General features: G+C 44.1%; 1 protein-coding gene across 3 annotated transcripts in view; it reads right to left on the bottom strand.

Moving 5' to 3' along the window:
• The window catches only part of kank1a (KN motif and ankyrin repeat domains 1a), a 134,580-nt gene that overhangs the window by 75,481 nt on the left and 39,528 nt on the right, over positions 1–19,571 (bottom strand). For 2 of the 3 annotated variants that reach the window (XM_065026938.1, XM_065026940.1), the window contains exon 2: positions 14,913–14,968. In XM_065026938.1, the coding sequence (XP_064883010.1) occupies positions 14,913–14,949 (37 nt within the window). In that variant the 5' untranslated portion in view covers positions 14,950–14,968. Of the gene's footprint in view, positions 1–14,912; positions 14,969–17,991; positions 18,050–19,571 lie in introns of those variants that run through there. The other variant, XM_065026939.1, reaches the window with a different exon arrangement.

Genomic DNA, 19,571 nt, shown 5'->3' with positions numbered 1-19,571 from the left:
TATCTGCCTTAGAGAAAACCCAGCCTGATGTCTGGGAGAGATACAGAGCGTGACACGGTGACGTTAGGGTACGGTACTGTTAGAGAAATGACCCTTGTGCTACAGGACACGACAGACACACACAGACCCTGTTCACTGTTACACGCCTATTCAGCTGATAAACACTAGTCAGATATAAGGGAGAAAACAAAAGCAGTGTTTCAAAACAACAACAAGATATTACAGAGAGACCATGACAGACATCTTTATCTTTCCACAGGCTAATGTTCAACTGCCACCTCTATACATATACACTCTGTTTCCACAGACTAATGTTCAACTGGGACAAACCACCTCTATACATATAGACTCTGTTTCCACAGGCTAATGTTTAACTGGGACAAACCACCTCTATACATATACACTGTTTCCACAGGCTAATGTTCAACTGCCACCTCTATACATATAGACTCTGTTTCCACAGACTAATGTTCAACTGCCACCTCTATACATAAACCATGTTCAACTCTATACTATACATATATACTCTGTTTCCACAGACTAATGTTTAACTGGGACAAACCACCTCTATACATATACACTCTGTTTCCACAGACTAATGTTTAACTGGGACAAACCACCTCTATACATATACACTCTGTTTCCACAGACTAATGTTCAACTGGACAAACCACCTCTATACATATACACTCTGTTTCCACAGACTAATGTTCAACTGCCACCTCTATACATATACACTCTGTTTCCACAGGCTAATGTTTAACTGGGACAAACCATGTTTAATGTTTAACTGGGACAAACCACCTCTATACATATACACTCTCCACAGACTAATGTTTAACTGGGACCACCTCTATACATATACACTCTGTTTCCACAGACTAATGTTTAACTGGGACAAACCACCTCTATACATATAGACTCTGTTTCCACAGACTAATGTTTAACTGGGACAAACCACCTCTATACATATACACTCTGTTTCCACAGACTAATGTTTAACTGCCACCTCTATACATATACACTCTGTTTCCACAGACTAATGTTTAACTGCCACCTCTATACATATACACTCTGTTTCCACAGACTAATGTTTAACTGGGACAAACCACCTCTATACATATACACTCTGTTTCCACAGACTAATGTTTAACTGCCACCTCTATACATATACACTCTGTTTCCACAGACTAATGTTTAACTGGGACAAACCACCTCTATACATATACACTCTGTTTCCACAGACTAATGTTTAACTGGGACAAACCACCTCTATACATATACACTCTGTTTCCACAGACTAATGTTCAACTGAGACAAACCACCTCTATACATATACACTCTGTTTCCACAGACTAATGTTTAACTGGGACAAACCACCTCTATACATATAGACTCTGTTTCCACAGACTAATGTTTAACTGGGACAGTCCCTAATACTTTCGTTTGAATGGGATCTTCATCCACACCGTTTAGAAAATTACAGTACTTTTTGTACAACACTGGGCATTCCCAAATATATTGGAGTAAATTCATTTTCTAAATTTGTGATTTTTGGGACAAAACTCTTACATATACACGTCATTATTCCACAGAATCATTCAGGACAAATTATCCGTTACCACGGTAACATCCACATTAATGTTCAAGTGTTTAGAAACATATTCTATTCTTATTTACAGATAAATGTTTGACTCCAAAATGGGACAATACATTATTTATCATTAATTTCTGTTGGGCACAAAATCATCTGAAACACAATTAAAACAAACAGCAAATGCATCCAACACGACTAATGTTTAACTGAGTCACAATCTGTGCTACAGATAATGTTCAAATATTAACCCTTTGTAGTCACTAATGTGCTAGGAATATGGGACCAAATATTAACCCTTTGTAGTCAATGTGTGCTAATGAATACTGGGACAAAATTAACCCTTTGTAGTCACAGGAATATGGGACCAAATATTCTTTGTTTCAAGGCTAGGAATATGGGACAAAATATTAACCCTTTGTAGTCAATGTTCAACTAGGAATATGGGACCAAATATTAACCCTTTGTCCACAGTCAATGTTGCTGGGAATATGGGACCAAATATTAACCCTTTGTAGTCAATGTGTGCTAGGAATATGGGACCAAATATTAACCCTTTGTAGTCAATGTTTAGGAATATGGGACCAAATATTAACCCTTTGTAGTCAATGTGCTAGGAACTGGGACCAAATATTAACCCTGTTTAGTCAATGTTTGCTAGGAATATGGGACCAAATATTAACCCTTTGTAGATCAATCAGCTTTGTTTGAATGGGAATATGGGACCAAATATTAACCTTTTTGTAGTCAATGTGTGCTAGGAATATGGGACCAAAATTAACCCTTTGTAAATTTCAATGTGTGCTAGGAATTGGGACCAAATATTAACCCTTCAGTATGCTTGATGTGGTCATTGTGCTAGGAATATGGGACCAAATATTAACCCATTTTGTAGAAACATATTCTATTCTTATTTACAGTCAATGTGATGTGGTCATAGTGTGAATGAAATGACCAAAAAATGGGACAATCATTATTTATCTATGAATATGGGACAAAATATTAACCCTTTGTAGTCAACAGCAAATGCAGGAATATTGGACCAAATCACAACCCTTGATGTAGTCAATGTGTGCTGGGAATATGGGACCAAATATTAACCCTTTGTAGTCAATGTGTGCTAGGAATATGGGACCAAATATTAACCCTTTGTAGTCAATGTGTGCTAGGAATATGGGACCAAATATTAACCCTTTGTAGTCAATGTGTGCTAGGAATATGGGACCAAATATTAACCCTTTGTAGTCAATGTGTGCTAGGAATATGGGACCAAATATTAACCCTTTGTAGTCAATGTGTGCTAGGAATATGGGACCAAATATTAACCCTTTGTAGTCAATGTGTGCTAGGAATATGGGACCAAATATTAACCCTTTGTAGTCATGTGTGCTAGGAATATGGGACCAAATATTAACCCTTTGTAGTCAATGTGTGCTAGGAATATGGGACCAAATATTAACCCTTTGTAGTCATTGTGTGCTAGGAATATGGGACCAAATGTTAACCCTTTGTAGTCATAGTGTGCTAGGAATATGGGACCAAATATTAACCCTTTGTAGTCAATGTGTGCTAGGAATATGGGACCAAATATTAACCCTTTGTAGTCATAGTGTGCTAGGAATATGGGACCAAATATTAACCCTTTGTAGTCAATGTGTGCTAGGAATATGGGACCAAATATTAACCCTTTGTAGTCATTGTGTGCTAGGAATATGGGACCAAATATTAACCCTTTGTAGTCAATGTGTGCTAGGAATATGGGACCAAATATTAACCCTTTGTAGTCAATGTGTGCTAGGAATATGGGACCAAATATTAACCCTTTGTAGTCATAGTGTGCTAGGAATATGGGACCAAATACTAACCCTTTGTAGTCAATGCTTGATGTGGTCAATGTGTGCTAGGAATATGGGACCAAATATTAACCCTTTGTAGTCAATGTGTGCTAGGAATGATTAACCCTTTGGTCAATGTGTGCTAGGAATATGGGACCAAATATTAACCCTTTGTAGTCAATGCTTGATGTGCTAGGAATATGGGACCAAATATTAACCCTTTGTAGTCAATGTGTGCTAGGAATATGGGACCAAATATTAACCCTTTGTAGTCAATGTGTGCTAGGAATATGGGACCAAATATTAACCCTTTGTAGTCAATGTGTGCTAGGAATATGGGACCAAATATTAACCCTTTGTAGTCAATGTGTGCTAGGAATATGGGACCAAATATTAACCCTTTGTAGTCATAGTGTGCTAGGAATATGGGACCAAATATTAACCCTGCTTGTAGTCAATGTGTGCTAGGAATATGGGACCAAATATTAACCCTTTGTAGTCATTGTGTGCTAGGAATATGGGACCAAATATTAACCCTTTGTAGTCAATGCTTGTGCTGGAATATGGGACCAAATATTAACCCTTTGTAGTCAATGTGTGCTAGGAATATGGGACCAAATATTAACCCTTTGTAGTCAATGTGTGCTAGGAATATGGGACCAAATAACCCTTTGTAGTCATAGTGTGCTAGGAATATGGGACCAAATATTAACCCTTTGTAGTCATTGTGTGCTAGGAATATGGGACCAAATATTAACCCTTTGTAGTCAATGTGTGCTAGGAATATGGGACCAAATATTAACCCTTTGTAGTCATAATGTCTGGAATGCAGTCACATGGAAATATGGGACCAAATGATTAACCCTTTGTAGTCATAGTGTGCTAGGAATAAGGGACCAAATATTAACCCTTTGTAGGGGATGTGTGCTAGGAATATGGGACCAAATGGAAACCCATCACTGATGTAGTCATTGTGTGCTAGGAATATGGGACCAAATATTTGATGTGGTCATAGTGTGCTAGGAATATGGGACCAAATATTAACCCTTTGTAGTCAATGTGTGCTAGGAATATGGGACCAAATATTAACCCTTTGTAGTCATGTGTGCTAGGAATATGGGACCAAATATTAACCCTTTGTAGTCAATGTGTGCTAGGAATATGGGACCAAATATTAACCCTTTGTAGTCAATGTGTGCTAGGAATATGGGACCAAATATTAACCCTTTGTAGTCAATGTGTGCTAGGAATATGGGACCAAATATTAACCCTTTGTAGTCAATGTGTGCTAGGAATATGGGACCAAATGTTAACCCTTTGTAGTCAATGTGTGCTAGGAATATGGGACCAAATATTAACCCTTTGTAGTCAATGTGTGCTAGGAATATGGGACCAAATATTAACCCTTTGTAGTCAATGTGTGCTAGGAATATGGGACCAAATATTAACCCTTTGTAGTCATAGTGTGCTAGGAATATGGGACCAAATATTAACCCTTTGTAGTCAATGTGTGCTAGGAATATGGGACCAAATATTAACCCTTTGTAGTCAATGTGTGCTAGGAATATGGGACCAAATATTAACCCTTTGTAGTCAATGTGTGCTAGGAATATGGGACCAAATATTAACCCTTTGTAGTCAATGTGTGCTAGGAATATGGGACCAAATATTAACCCTTTGTAGTCATAGTGTGCTAGGAATATGGGACCAAATATTAACCCTTTGTAGTCATTGTGTGCTAGGAATATGGGACCAAATATTAACCCTTTGTAGTCATAGTGTGCTAGGAATATGGGACCAAATATTAACCCTTTGTAGTCATAGTGTGCTAGGAATAAGGAACCAAATATTAACCCTTTGTAGTCAATGTGTGCTAGGAATAAGGAACCAAATGTTAACCCTTTGTAGTCAATGTGTGCTAGGAATATGGGACCAAATATTAACCCTTTGTAGTCATTGTGTGCTAGGAATATGGGACCAAATATTAACCCTTTGTAGTCATTGTGTGCTAGGAATATGGGACCAAATATTAACCCTTTGTAGTCAATGTGTGCTAGGAATATGGGACCAAATATTAACCCTTTGTAGTCAATGTGTGCTAGGAATATGGGACCAAATATTAACCCTTTGTAGTCAATGTGTGCTAGGAATATGGGACCAAATATTAACCCTTTGTAGTCAATGTGTGCTAGGAATATGGGACCAAATATTAACCCTTTGTAGTCAATGTGTGCTAGGAATATGGGACCAAATATTAACCCTTTGTAGTCAATGTGTGCTAGGAATATGGGACCAAATATTAACCCTTTGTAGTCAATGTGTGCTAGGAATATGGGACCAAATATTAACCCTTTGTAGTCAATGTGTGCTAGGAATATGGGACCAAATATTAACCCTTTGTAGTCAATGTGTGCTAGGAATATGGGACCAAATATTAACCCTTTGTAGTCATTGTGTGCTAGGAATATGGGACCAAATATTAACCCTTTGTAGTCATTGTGTGCTAGGAATATGGGACCAAATATTAACCCTTTGTAGTCAATGTGTGCTAGGAATATGGGACCAAATATTAACATTTACATTTTACATTTAAGTCAATTTAGCTAGGAATATGGGACCAAAATTAACCCTTTGTAGTCATTGTGTGCTAGGAATATGGGACCAAATATTAACCCTTTGTAGTCAATGTGTGCTAGGAATATGGGACCAAATATTAACCCTTTGTAGTCAATGTGTGCTAGGAATATGGGACCAAATATTAACCCTTTGTAGTCAATGTGTGCTAGGAATATGGGACCAAATATTAACCCTTTGTAGTCAATGTGTGCTAGGAATATGGGACCAAATATTAACCCTTTGTAGTCAATGTGTGCTAGGAATATGGGACCAAATATTAACCCTTTGTAGTCAATGTGTGCTAGGAATATGGGACCAAATATTAACCCTTTGTAGTCAATGTGTGCTAGGAATATGGGACCAAATATTAACCCTTTGTAGTCATTGTGTGCTAGGAATATGGGACCAAATATTAACCCTTTGTAGTCAATGTGTGCTAGGAATATGGGACCAAATATTAACCCTTTGTAGTCAATGTGTGCTAGGAATATGGGACCAAATATTAACCCTTTGTAGTCATTGTGTGCTAGGAATATGGGACCAAATATTAACCCTTTGTAGTCAATGTGTGCTAGGAATATGGGACCAAATATTAACCCTTTGTAGTCAATGTGTGCTAGGAATATGGGACCAAATATTAACCCTTTGTAGTCAATGTGTGCTAGGAATATGGGACCAAATATTAACCCTTTGTAGTCAATGTGTGCTAGGAATATGGGACCAAATATTAACCCTTTGTAGTCAATGTGTGCTAGGAATATGGGACCAAATATTAACCCTTTGTAGTCAATGTGTGCTAGGAATATGGGACCAAATATTAACCCTTTGTAGTCAATGTGTGCTAGGAATATGGGACCAAATATTAACCCTTTGTAGTCAATGTGTGCTAGGAATATGGGACCAAATATTAACCCTTTGTAGTCAATGTGTGCTAGGAATATGGGACCAAATATTAACCCTTCGTAGTCAATGTGTGCTAGGAATATGGGACCAAATATTAACCCTTCGTAGTCAATGTGTGCTAGGAATATGGGACCAAATATTAACCCTTTGTAGTCAATGTGTGCTAGGAATATGGGACCAAATATTAACCCTTTGTAGTCAATGTGTGTTATGAATATGGGACCAAATATTAACCCTTTGTAGTCAATGTGTGCTAGGAATATGGGACCAAATATTAACCCTTTGTAGTCAATGTGTGCTATGAATATGGGACCAAATGTTAACCCTTTGTAGTCAATGTGTGCTATGAATATGGGACCAAATATTAACCCTTTGTAGTCAATGTGTGCTATGAATATGTGACCAAATATTAACCCTTTGTAGTCAATGTGTGCTATGAATATGGGACCAAATATTAACCCTTTGTAGTCAATGTGTGCTATGAATATGGGACCAAATGTTAACCCTTTGTAGTCAATGTGTGCTATGAATATGGGACCAAATATTAACCCTTTGTAGTCAATGTGTGCTATGAATATGTGACCAAATATTAACCCTTTGTAGTCAATGTGTGCTATGAATATGGGACCAAATATTAACCCTTTGTAGTCAATGTGTGCTATGAATATGGGACCAAATATTAACCCTTCTACTTTAACACACAGTCACAGAGCCTTCAGAAAGTCACAAGCGTTTGACAATTTACACATTTTGTCACACACAATACCCCCGTAATGTCAAAGTGGAATTACGTTTTTTCAAAAATGTTAACAAATTAATAAAAAATGAAAAGCCGAAATGTCTTCAGTCAATAAGTATTCAAGCCCTTTGTTTTGGCTAAATCAATTCAGGAGGAAACATGTGCTTATTAACAAGTCACATAATAAGTGCAATAATAATAATGTTTTCGATTGGCTACCTCATCTCTGTTCCCCACACAGATTCAACCACAAAGACCAGGGAGGTTTTCAATAAGCTCGTAAAGAAGGGCACCGATTGGTAGATGGGTAAACAACAAGCAGACATTGAATATCCCTTTGAACATGGTGAAGTTATCAATTACACGTTGGATGGTGTATCAATACACTCAGTCACTACAAAGATACAGCTCAGTTGCCAGAGGGGAAGGAAACTGCTCAGTGATTTCACCATGAAGCCAATGGTGACTTTAAAACAGTTACAGAGTTTAATGGCTGTGATAGGAGAAAACTGAGGATGGATCAACAACATTGTAGTTACTCCACAATACTAACCTAAATGACAGAGTTTAATGGCTGTGATAGGAGAAAACTGAGGATGGATCAACATTGTAGTTACTCCACAATACTAACCTAAATGACAGAGTTTAATGGCTGTGATAGGAGAAAACTGAGGATGGATCAACAACATTATAGTTACTCCACAATACTAACCTAAATGACAGTGAAAAGAATGAAGCCTGTACAGAATAAAAATATAAGAACAATAACCTAAAACACAAGGCCAGATCTACACTGAAGTTGCTTCAGAAACAGTGAATGTTCCTGAGTGGCTGAGTTACAGTTTTGACTTAAATCAGCTTGAAAATATATGGCCAGACTTGAAAATGGTTGTCTAGCAATGATCAACAACCAATTTGACAGAGCATGAAGAACTTTGAAAATAATAATTGGCAAATATGGTACAATCCAGGTGTGAAAATCTCTGAGAGACTTACCCAGAAAGACTCACAGCTGTAATCACTCTGAGAGACTCACCCAGAAAGACTCACAGCTGTAATCACTGCCAAAGTTGATTCTAACATGTATAATACTTAGACTGCTCTGAAGTAGACACACATACAGCAACACACACTTCCAAACAGAGGTCCCTTTTCTGTCACACTGGCCTGGTATTTCCTGGCCCTGCCCGGCCCGGCGGAGCCTCGTCACTTCAGCCTGCTAACATTCACCCTCCTCTCCACCATCTCTTCACCCTCACTCTCCACTCTCAACCCTCCTCTCCACCATGCCTGTCTCAGCTCCTCCTCATTACAACTATAGCAAGCACAACACAACAATCAGAACAGAACACATGCTAAAAGAACACTGGACTACCGGACATTCCCAAAGAACACCGGACATTCCCAAAGAACACCGGACATTCCCAAAGAACACCGGACATTCCCAAAGAACACCGGACATTCCCAAAGAACACCGGACATTCCCAAAGAACACCGGACATTCCTAAAGAACACCGGACATTCCTAAAGAACACCGGACATTCCTAAAGAACACCGGACATTAGGCCAGTAACAAAAGTTGAAAGGCACAAGGCGAGACACCTGGAGGTGGGTGGAGACAATCACAAAGACAGGTGAAACAGATCAGGACACAAAGGGTTTCTGAATCGAATCCCCCAGCCAACAAGGTGAAAACCTGTGGTTCTGAGCAAGGCAGTTAGGCCAAACAACAACTGTTATAAATAAAAAACAGTAATACCTTATTTACATAAGTATTCAGACCCTTTGCTATGAGACTCCAAATTGAGCTCAGGTGCATCCTGTTTCCATTGATCACAGGGCATCGTCCAGGTTAGGGTAGGGCGTCAATGTACATAAGAATTTGTTCTTAACCGACTAGTTAAATAAAGGTTAAATGTAATCAAATAAATCATCCTTGAGAAGTTTCTACAACTTGGGAGTCCATCTCTGGTAAATTCAATTGATTGGCCATGATTTGGAAAGGCACACACCTGTCTATATAAAGGTACCACAGTTGACAGTACATGTCAGAGCAAAAACCAAGCCACTAGGTCGAAGAAATTGTCCAGATCTGGGAAAAGGAACCAAAACTATTTGGAACCACCAAGATTCTTCCTAGAGCTGGCTGCCCAGCCAAACTGAACAATTGGGTGAGAAGGGCCTTGGTCAGGGAGGTGAACAAGAACCCAATGTGGAGATGAGAGAACCTTCCAGAAGGACAACCATCTCTGCAGCACTCCACCAATCAGGCCCTTTATGGTAGAGTGGCCAGACAGAAGCTACTCCTCAGTAAAACGCAGATGTTTGGAGTTTGCCAAAAGGCACCTAAAGAAACAAGATTCTCTGGTCTGATGAAATCAAGATTTAACTATTTGGCCTGAATGCCAAGCGTCACGTCTGGAGGAAACCTGGCACCATCCCTACGGTGAAGCATGGTGGTGGCAGCATCATGCTGTGGGGATGTTTTTTAGTGGCAGGGACTGGGAGACTAGCCAGGATCGAGGGAAAGATGAACGAAGCAAAGTGCAGAGAGATCCTTGATGAAAACCTGCTCCAGAGCGCTCAGACTGGACCTCAGACTGGGGTGAAGGTTCACCTTCCAACAGGACAACGACCCTAAGCACACAGCCAAGACAACGCAGGAGTGGCTTCGGATCAAGTCTCTGAATGTCCTTGAGTGGCCCGGCCAGAGCCTGGACTTGAACCCGGTCGAACATCTCTGAAGAGACCTGAAAATAGCTGTGCAGCGACGCTCCCCATACAACCTGACAGAGTTTGAGAGGATCTGCAGAGAAGAATGGGACCTTGCCTAGTAAACTCACGTTAACTACCTAGCTAACTTAGCTGGGTCATTGTTGCCCATGCCAGCAAGTTATGCTAGCAAGCGTTTTAGCTAGGTAGCCGATGAAAATAAAAACTAAACCTGTACTGTATGACGACAGAGTGACCATTTTAACAACATGAAAGAGAGGAGGATGGCATTTGTGTTCAACTAGTCTAGCAGAAGGGTGAGGCAACAAATGCTTGTTTAACTTGTGTGCACACACACACACACACACACACACACACACACACACACACACACACACACAGAAATCAGTACCACCTGATATTTAGCAACATTGATTGGACTAAATTGTTTTTAGTATGTTTAAGTCTGTTTTCAGTGTATAAAACTAAGCAAATATAGCCTTGATTTGATGTTGAAATGGTGCTGGAATAGCGGAGGCAGTGCTCCTGTTGTCTTTGTGCCGACTTGATTTAACTCTGTGATCCTAAATCACTAGTTGCTGAGTAAACTGTTAAACATTAACTTGACCATGCAGCAGGTCATAAAACAGTTATGTGCAATATTTGCTTTGTGGACTTCCTCCAGACAGACACTGTGTGGACCCCCCCAGACAGACACTGTGTGGACCCCCCCCAGACAGACACTGTGTGGACCCCCCAGACAGACACTGTGTGGACCCCCCCAGACAGACACTGTGTGGACCCCCCCCAGACAGACACTGTGTGGACCCCCCAGACAGACACCAGACCCCCAGACAGACACTGTGTGGACCCCCCAGACAGACACCCCCAGACAGACACTGTGTGGACCCCCAGACAGACACTGTGGACCCCCAGACAGACACTGTGTGGAACCCCCAGACAGACACTGTGTGGACCCCCCCAGACAGACACTGTGTGGACTCCCCCAGACAGACACTGTGTGGACCCCCCAGACAGACACTGTGTGGACTCCCCAGACAGACACTGTGTGGACCCCCCCAGACACTGTGTGGACTCCCCCAGACAGACACTGTGTGGACTCCCCCAGACAGACACTGTGTGGACTCCCCCAGACAGACACTGTGTGGACTCCCCCAGACAGACACTGTGTGGACCCCCCCCCAGACACTGTGTGGACTCCCCCAGACAGACACTGTGTGGACCCCCCAGACAGACACTGTGTGGACTCCCCCCAGACACTGTGTGGACCCCCCCCAGACACTGTGTGGACTCCCCCAGACAGACACTGTGTGGACTCCCCCAGACACACTGTGTGGACTCCCCCAGACAGACACTGTGTGGACTCCCCCAGACAGACACTGTGTGGACTCCCCCAGACAGACACTGTGTGGACCCCACCCAGACAGACACTGTGTGGACTCCCCCAGACACACTGTGTGGACCCCCCAGACACACTGTGTGGACCCCCCAGACAGACACTGTGTGGACCCCCCCCAGACAGACACTGTGTGGACCCCCAGACACACTGTGTGGACCCCCCAGACCCAGACAGACACTGTGACCCCACCCAGGACCCCGACCCCCAGACAGACACTGTGTGGACCCCCAGACAGACACTGTGTGGACCCCCCCAGACAGACACTGTGTGGACCCCCCCCAGACAGACACTGTGTGGACCCCCCCCCCCACCCCCAGACAGACACTGTGTGGACCCCCAGACAGACACTGTGTGGACCCCCCCCCCCCCCCAGACAGACACTGTGTGGACCCCCCCAGACAGACACTGTGTGGACTCCCCCAGACAGACACTGTGTGGACCCCCAGACAGACACTGTGTGGACCCCCCAGACAGACACTGTGTGGACCCCCAGACAGACACTGTGTGGACCCCCAGACAGACACTGTGTGGACCCCCCCCAGACAGACACTGTGTGGACCCCCAGACAGACACTGTGTGGACCCCCCCAGACAGACACTGTGTGGACCCCCCCAGACAGACACTGTGTGGACTCCCCCAGACAGACACTGTGTGGACCCCCCCAGACAGACACTGTGTGGACCCCCAGACAGACACTGTGTGGACCCCCCAGACAGACACTGTGTGGACTCCCCCAGACAGACACTGTGTGGACTCCCCCAGACAGACACTGTGTGGACCCCCCCAGACAGACACTGTGTGGACCCCCAGACAGACACTGTGTGGACCCCCCAGACAGACACTGTGTGGACCCCCAGACAGACACTGTGTGGACCCCCCAGACAGACACTGTGTGGACCCCCCAGACAGACACTGTGTGGACTCCCCCAGACAGACACTGTGTGTGGTTGAATGTATTCCTCCACTGTGTGACTGTTGTCTTGTTGTTGTCAAGGCCTTACTGTAGAACACGGTGGTGTATTAACCAATGGGTTATAGAGAAAACGCAATTATCACAACATACACTACAAAAGTATGTGGACACCCCTTCAAACGAGTGGATTCAGCTATTTCAGTCACACCCATTGCTAACAGGTGTATACCATCAAGCACGCAGCCATGCAATCTCCATAGACAAACATTGTCAGTAGAATGGACTTATTGAAGAGCTCAGTGACTTTCAACGTGGCACCACCTTTCTAACAAGTCAGTTCATCAAATGTCTGTCCTGCTAGAGCCAATCAACTGTAAGGGCTGTTATTGTGAAGTGGAAACAGCCGAGTGCTAAACATCATCTGTCCTCGGTTGCAACACTCACTAGCGAGTTCCAAACTGCCTCTGGAAGCAACGTCAGGAGCTTCATGAAATGGGTTTCCATGGCCGAGCAGCCGCACACAAGCCTAAGATCACCATACGCGATGCCAAGCATTGGTTAGAGTGGTGTAAAGCTCACCACCATTGGAGCAGTGGAATCAAGCTTTGCCATCTGGATGTCCGTTGGACGAATCTGGGTTCGGCGGATGCCAGGAGACCGCTACCTGCCCGAAAGGCATAGTGTCCACTGTAAAGTTTGGTGGAGGAGGAATAATGGTCTGGGACTGTTTTGTCGGTTCGGGCCCCTTATTTCCAGTAAAGGGAAATCGCAACACTACAGCATACAATCGCATTCTAGACGACTCTGTGCTCCAACTTTTTGGCAACAGTTTGGGAAAGGCCCTTTCCTGTTTCAACATGACAATGCCCTCGTGCACAAAGGGAGGTTCATACAGAAATGGTTTGTTGAGCTCGGTGTGGAAGAACTTGACTGGCCTGCACAGAGCCCTGACCTCAACTCCATCGAACACCTTTGGGATGAATTGGAACGCCCTGGGTCTGAACCCAGCCCTGTTCAACTGAGTCCTGGACTTCCTGATGGCCACCCCCAGGTGGTGAAGGTAGGAAACAACACCTCCACTTTGCTGATTGTCAACACAGGGGCCCCACAAGGGTGCGTTCTGAGCCCTCTCCTGTACACCTACCACCATCGTCTCGCTCACCTGCGCCTCATGACACTCACCTGGACTCCATCACTTCCTTGATTATCTTCCCTATATCTGTCACTCACCTGGACTCCATCACCTCCTTGATTATCTTCCCTATATCTGTCACTCACCTGGACTCCATCACCTCCTTGATTATCTTCCCTATATCTGTCACTCCCCCTGGTTCTTTCTTCTTATTGACTGTTTTCGTGTCGGTGCGTTGTTTGCGTTTCCTTTATTTATTAAAACACTCCCTGAATTTGTTTCCCGACTCTCAGCGCACTCCTTACACCAAGGATCAGGCAGAGCTCATTTTATCAGAGCAACTGCAAGGAAGCTTAACCTCCGGATGAAACCAGAGAGAAAAAGTAAAAGATTATACACTCCACCTACACAAAGAGCTGTTTACCCCTGCTAGTGGGAGGCAAGCTAACCAAGGAGATATGGGTAATTATCCCTTAAAGTATTGTACACACAAGCACAGATTATAACCAGGTTTTCACAGCCGATGTGTCTCAGATTGGCAGGGCCAGATCTTTAGAGCCTAAACAGACAAGACAAGAATTCAACCTGGCTTTTAGCGCCCAGAGATAAGGACCAATCACAAATCACTCCTTCGTGGGGTGTACAAAGAGGACAACTGTGGAAATTGACCCGTGACTGTGGAAAATGACCCGTGACTGTGGAAAATGACCCGTGACTGTGGAAAATGACCCGTGACTGTGGAAAATGACCCGTGACTGTGGAAAATGAACAGTGACTGAGGAAAATGAACAGTGACTGAGGAAAATGAACAGTGACTGAGGAAAATGACTAGTACTTTCAACTCAAGCATTTCCATATCATTAGACCGTAACAAAACCATTTTCATCATAAAGCTATATAAACTGTAAAGCAGCAGAGAGGGTGAAAGGAAAGGGAGAGAGGAGCTACTGACAGAGAGATGCTCCCCAAAACATTATACGACCACACACACGCACACACACACACACACACACGTGTACACACACACACACACACACACACGACTGACCAATAATCTCCAAGGTTTCCAAGGTTTCCTGCTCCATGGGTTGTTGGTATACACACCTGTAGAGGAGGGAGGAGAACCTTAAAATAGGCCTGTTGCCACTCACATGCACATACATTTTCTTAAATAAACTATTTTTGAATTGAAATCCTAATACAACCAAGTAGATGGTAAACATCAGATGACAAACCTGTCTACCGAGTCACCTGACTGGTTAATCTGAGTAGAAGGGCTTAAAAAGGGCCCCAGGTGTTCATTATTATATCAGTTAGTATGGGGGGGAAAGCTAACATGGCAGTCAGAGGCTTTAGGTCACTGCCATGTTGCAGCAAAACAACATATGGCTGACCGAGTCATAAGGCCATTTTCAAGTGGCTTGCCACTAAAACGTTTAACCGTCTGTAGCCATAAGAACATCGGTGAACTAGACCACTTTAGCTGATCAGTGACATTTATAGACATTGTTTAAGCAAACAGTTTCACCCCTATTGCATCATTTAAAAAAGGTAAATAGAGGAAAGTATTCAACTGTAGCTGAATAAATGTTAAACCTGCAGCCTCGGCCCAAATTCACTTCCACTTCAAAATAGACTCAAACTAAGAGTCCTGGTTAAATATACCAGCATGGCAGGTCACATTTCAGAGCTAATTATACAATTTGAAAGATGAAGGAGCTTTCAGTTGCTCTATGTGCTATGTTCTAGAACGAGTCGTATAGACTGGACGAGGGGAACATTCGAGAGAGAATGCGTAAACTACCCAGCTAGCACATTTGGTTCCTTGGAAGTCGTGGTAAAATATGTTTTTGGTTTAACATAGAGCTCCACAGTGGAGATGTCATAATACCCATAAAACCTAGCGGTTGAAACAGGGAAATGGTTCCATTTGTTTTTCCACCATACATTTTTCCCATAGGGAGAAAAACTTTAAATAAAGGGCTGTGTTTCGAGTAGGCTTTACCCTTTACCCTTTACCATGGCGTGATGTTTTAATTACCATGTAAATATCTCTCGGACAAGGTGACTTTGCTCAATATATTCAGCTCTATTTACTCTCAGATTCGAGAATGCAAATCAGCATCAAAGTAGACGACATGCAAAACTTCAAATCCCTGCCAGCTCCTGCATGTCATCTCTAGCCGACACCGTTGCTAACAGGTATTGTGTCAATTTCAAACTTATACAAGACAGTTCACAGAATAAACATTATAAAAAAACATTTTATTCATTATAGTTCATCCAGAGTCTCTTACCTTTGCCTTGATTCGGCAGTCTTGTCCAGAGCATCATGGTATTTGTAGTTCTTTATGATAGCCACATGAGAATTTCATTTAAGGGGGTAAATAAGGGCAAATATATTGATAAAAGTCCCCTTGTCCTACAGAGCTACATGATTATGAAAACGGCACACCAGGATAAGCCTGCATGAAACACAGCCCTTATTTCAAGTGTTTCTAACATGTATGGTGGAAAAACTATTGGAACCGTTTCTCTGTTTGACCGCTAGGTTTTATGGGTATTACGACTCATACTGTGGTACTCTATTTGGTTAAATAAAGCCAGTGTTTTTTTTTTTTAAACATTCTGAGAACAGAAGTGAACATTTGGCCCGGTCTGGGAACGTTTATTTTAAGGTTGCAGAGTGGTTCGGAGAATGTTTTACTCTGGTTCCTAGACAGTTTTCCTGGGAGGTTACGATTTACACTCCGAGATTGAAATCATTTGGATGTTTTTCAATAACTTCCTTAAAAAACGTCCAATAATGTTTCAATAAGACTAATACCACTGATTTGGAGGTTTTAACTCAAAGCACAGATAGGACACATGGAAATTCATTTCCTGAAGCATTAAATCATACAAACACGTCTTTCTTTCCTGTGTCACGACATCAGTGAGATTCAAACCTGTAACCGTGTGTTCATTATCCATGGAATCAGTCCACTGAGCCACCAGCATGGAGCTAGCATGGAGCTAGCATGGAGCTAGCATGGAGCTAGCATGCCATGTTTTATTATCTCATACAAGGCTCAGTCCACTGAGCCACCAGGATGGAGCTAGCATGGAGCTAGCATGGAGCTAGCATGGAGCTAACATGCCATGTTTTTATATCTCATACAAGGCTGTTCATTTAGTCTACTAAAACACACCCCTTTTCAAAGGAAACAAGCGCTCATTAAGATCAAGTGTGGCCAATTAGAGAAGAAGGTGGATAGAGAGAGTTTTGTTGATGCGGAGAACGGAATATATACTGTTCTTAAATAACATTCTTAGAATGTTACTGAAGTTTTCTTAACGTTCTCTGAACAATTTGAGAACACGACTTTAAATAGAACCATGAGGAAACCTGTAGGAAACGCCATGTTGCAAGTACTGAAATTCCCAACAGAATAACGTTGTTTCTTAACATTCTCTGAACTATTGGAGAACGTTCCCAATGTCAAATCAATTGGAGAACGTTCCGAGAACATTACCAAATGTTTTATTAAATGCAAAACCATGATTGAAATTTTAGGAAACGTTCTGTTAACGTAATGAGTACCCTAAATGTGCTGAGAATGTTTCAAAGACAAGCAACTACCCTGCACCGTTCCCAGAACGTTGTGGGAAGGTTGTATGTAGAATAACCATAGGACGACCACACTCTCACCAAGATCTAAGAAACATATGGTTCCCAGAACGCTGTGCTCGCTGAGTAAGGAGAATAACCATAGGACGACCACGCTCTCACCAATATCTAAGAAACATATGGTTCCCAGAACGCTGTGCTCGCTGAGTAAGGAGAATAGGCGGGGTACTCTTTGCCAGGGTCAAGTCAGTGTGCCCCCTCTGCAAGATACAGATGACAGATATTTTTTTATAAATAATTATGATAAAACGTGGGCTTAAAAATTAAGTTTAGCCATTTATTTAACATATAAACATTATGTGCTAGCTGGTTAACTGCCTTTGCACTCTTGCAAGGGTTAGATATGTACTTACAAAGTTAGTAGTATCTAACAAACATGACAAATTCAGTCCACCATCAAAACAACACAATCAAAACAATCAAATGTTATGTTTCTAACTGAACACTGAGCTCCTACCTGCAAGTCTCATTCTACCTCTCTCCTCTCCCACAGACAGACAGCCTGCAGGTAGCAGCTGAAGCAGTAACACTGTACTATAACCTATGTGCCTGGCATCTCCAACCCACAGCCCGGGGGAGGGGGGGTTACAGCTAAGATTAGACAGCTAATACCTTAGATGACAGCGATCTTCCTATTAGAGGAAACAGCCTTTAGCCAGTGACCCGAGCCCTAGCCAAGCCTCCTGACCCCTCACCAAGCCCCCCGACCCCGCACCATGCCCATAGCCAAGCCTCCAGACCCCTAACCAAGCCCCTAGCCAAGACTCCAGACCCCTAACCAAGCCTCCCGACCCCTAACCAAGCCTCCCGACCCCTCACCAAGCCTCCCGACCCCTCACCAAGCCTCCCGACCCCTCACCAAGCCTCCCGACCCCTCACCAAGCCCATAGCCAAGCCTCCAGACCCCTAACCAAGCCCCTAGCCAAGACTCCAGACCCCTAACCAAGCCTCCCGACCCCTAACCAAGCCTCCCGACCCCTCACCAAGCCTCCCGACCCCTCACCAAGCCTCCCGACCCCTCACCAAGCCTCCCGACCCCTCACCAAGCCTCCCGACCCCTCACCAAGCCCCTAACCAAGCCTCCCGACCCCTCACCAGACCCCTAGCCAAGCCTCCCGACCCCTCACCAGACCCCTAGCCACGCCTCTAGACCCCTAACCAAGCCTCCAGACCCCCTAACCAAGCCCCCAGACCCCTCACCAAGCCCCTAACCAAGCCTCCAGACCCCTCACCAAGCCCCTAACCAAGCCTCCAGACCCCTAACCAAGCCCCTAACCAAGCCTCCAGACCCCTCACCAAGCCCCTAACCAAGCCCCCCGACCCCTCACCAAGCCCCTAGCCAAGCCTCCAGACCCCTCACCAAGCCCCTAACCAAGCCTCCCGACCCCTCACCAGACCCCTAGCCAAGCCTCCAGACCCCTCACCAAGCCCCTAACCAAGCCTCCAGACCCCTAACCAAGCCTCCAGACCCCTCACCAAGCCCCTAACCAAGCCTCCCGACCCCTCACCAGACCCCTAGCCAAGCCTCCCGACCCTTAGCCAAGCCTCCCGACCCCTAACCAAGCCTCCCGACCCCTAGCCAAGCCTCCAGACCCCTAGCCAAGCCTCCAGACCCCTAGCCAAGCCTCCAGACCCCTAGCCAAGCCTCCAGACCCCTAGCCAAGCCTCCCGACCCCTAGCCAAGCCTCCCGACCCCTCACCAGGCCTCTAACCAAGCCTCCCGACCCCTCACCAGGCCTCTAACCAAGCCTCCCGACCCCTCACCAGGCCTCTAACCAAGCCTCCCGACCCCTCACCAGGCCTCTAACCATGCCTCCCGACCCCTCACCAGGCCTCTAACCAAGCCTCCCGACCCCTCACCAGGCCTCTAACCATGCCTCCCGACCCCTCACCAGGCCTCTAACCAAGCCTCCCGACCCCTCACCAGGCCTCTAACCAAGCCTCCCGACCCCTCACCAGGCCTCTAACCAAGCCTCCCGACCCCTCACCAGGCCTCTAACCAAGCCTCCCGACCCCTCACCAGGCCTCTAACCAAGC

Source organism: Oncorhynchus nerka, linkage group LG13, assembly GCF_034236695.1.
Source record: "Oncorhynchus nerka isolate Pitt River linkage group LG13, Oner_Uvic_2.0, whole genome shotgun sequence".
NCBI lineage: Eukaryota > Metazoa > Chordata > Actinopteri > Salmoniformes > Salmonidae > Oncorhynchus > Oncorhynchus nerka.
This window is presented reverse-complemented; position numbering and strand designations above follow the sequence as displayed.